Genomic DNA, 2,198 nt, shown 5'->3' on the forward strand with positions numbered 1-2,198 from the left:
AAAGGAAGGAAGAAAGGAAGGAAGGAAGGAAGGAAGGAAGGAAGGAAGGAAGGAAGGAAGGAAGGAAGTCCAAGGAGGAAGGAGATAGGAAAAGGCAGGTAGCCCAGACCCATGTAAAGCCCTGGGACCAAGGGACTACATGCTCTCCCACTCCTCAGGCTGAAGAGAGTCAGGGACCAGTGACTGGGGAGCCCATACTGACCACTGGTGCCAGGTCACTCCCAGGTGATAAGGTCACAGCTATACTCTCCCAGGTGATAAGGTCACAGCTACTTCTTCTCTGATAAAGTGTGTAAGTACCCCTGCTGGACTCCCAGACATATGTTCTATTGTGCTTGGGAAAAGATACCCCCCAGCCCTTGGGAAGGGCCCCAGAGAATTCACCTTCAAAGGTCCGATTGACATGGGTGGGTCCAAAAGGTGTCTTGAAGAGGGCGCCTCGGGGGATGATGGCCACAGCCTTGTCAATCTGGTCAATGACAGACACCAAGCGGGTCTCTTCCTTGATTTGGACCTGAGGAGACAGGAGAGGAGCCCCCCCTGCCAGGGCACTGTGCCCATCCACCCCTGGCACAAGGTCCCTCTGCATGGCCATCTCACCTGCACCACCACAGGGTAGTGGACACCAGAGCCACACAGATCACTCTGGGCAAGCCCTCACCTTCCTTCCTATCAAGATTTTCTTCCTCTCTTTTTATTTATTTTTTAATTCGCAATACATACAGGTGGTATCATATTCAAAACTACAAAAAAAAAAAATCAGTCTTTCTCTCACCCCAGTCTCTGAGCCCCTAGTTGCCCTCACTGGGGACAACCATCATTGAAGGTTTCTCGTGTACTCTTCCAGAGGCATACCATTCTATCAGCATATTTAAATGTTGCTTATTTTGCCTTTTTAAAATATAAAAGTAATCATGCTTACTGTAGAATATTTGGATAATACAGAAAGACATATCAAAGAGAATTAAAACCACTCATAACCCTACCTCCTAAAGATAATCACTGATAACATATTGGTATACTTTCTTTGTGTTTTGTTGTTGTTGTTGTTGTTTTGTCTTTGTTTTTGTTTTGAGACAGGATCGCACTCTGTCACCCAGGCTGCAGTGCAGTGATGCAATCATGGCTCACTGCAGCCTTAACTTCTCAGGCTCAGGTGATCCTCCCACCTCAGCCTCCCCAGTAGCTGGGAGTACAAGCACATGTCACCACACCTGGCGAATTTCTGTTTTTTATTATTATTTATTTATTTATTTTTGAGACAGAGTCTTGCTCTGTCACCCAGGATGGAGTGCAGTGCAGTGATCTCAGCTCACTGCAATCTCTACCTCCTGGGTTCAAGTGATTCTCCTGCCTCAGCCTCCTCAGTAGCTGGGACTACAGGAGTGCACCACCGCACCCAGCTAATTTTTGTATTTTTAGTAGAGACACAGTTTTACCATGTTGGCCAGGCTGGTCTTGAACTCCTGACCTCAGGTGATCCACCCACCTTGGCCTCCCAGACTGCTGGGATTACAGGTGTGAGCCACTATGCCTGGTCAATTTTTGTAGTTTTGGTAGAGACAGGGTTTCTCCATGTTGCCCAGGCTGATCTCCAACTCCTGGGCTCAAGCAGTCTGCCTGCCTCAGCCTTCAAAGTGCTAGGATTACAGGGTGAGCCACAGCGCCCAGCCCTCTATGGATATATTTAAAGCAAAATTAGAGTCACAGTTTATATTGTTTCATATCCTTCTCTTCAGTTTAACATTATTTTGCAAGCATTTCCCCTATCATACCATTTTGACACAGATGAAATTTAGTTACAATTACTATCTAGGGCAACCCTGAACAAAAGGATTTCATAGAGATTTTGTGGAAGAGCTTGACAGAGAATGCATGTCAACAGAGGCCCCCAGAGAGTCATGGAGCCACCTATTTGCCATTGGCGGCCTACCTGAATGGTTTACAAAAGAAAGGTAGAAACTAAGCTTTAACAAGTGCTGAGGCCAGAGTCTTTAAATATGTCACCTTATTTAATCCACACAAGCCTGCAAAGCAAATACAATTATCTCAATTTTACAGAAAAATGATAATAAAACTGAGGCTCATGGCTGGGCACGGTGGTTCACACCTGTAATCCCAGCACTTTGGGAGGCCGAGGTGGGCAGATTACCTGAGGTCGGGAGTTTGAGACCAGCCTGATCAACATGTAGAAACCC

The 2,198-nt window shown here is 46.4% G+C and overlaps 1 protein-coding gene across 2 annotated transcripts in view; it reads right to left on the reverse strand.

The window, feature by feature from the left end:
- Nucleotides 1–2,198, reverse strand: part of RSPH9 (radial spoke head 9 homolog (Chlamydomonas)) — a 34,132-nt gene that overhangs the window by 25,566 nt on the left and 6,368 nt on the right. The window contains exon 3 of one of the 2 annotated variants that reach the window (XM_011960356.1): nt 385–514. In XM_011960356.1, coding sequence (XP_011815746.1) covers nt 385–514 — 130 coding nt within the window. The remainder of the gene's footprint in view (nt 1–384; nt 515–2,198) is intronic. The other variant, XM_011960355.1, reaches the window with a different exon arrangement.

Source organism: Colobus angolensis, unplaced genomic scaffold, assembly GCF_000951035.1.
Source record: "Colobus angolensis palliatus isolate OR3802 unplaced genomic scaffold, Cang.pa_1.0 Scaffold51, whole genome shotgun sequence".
NCBI lineage: Eukaryota > Metazoa > Chordata > Mammalia > Primates > Cercopithecidae > Colobus > Colobus angolensis.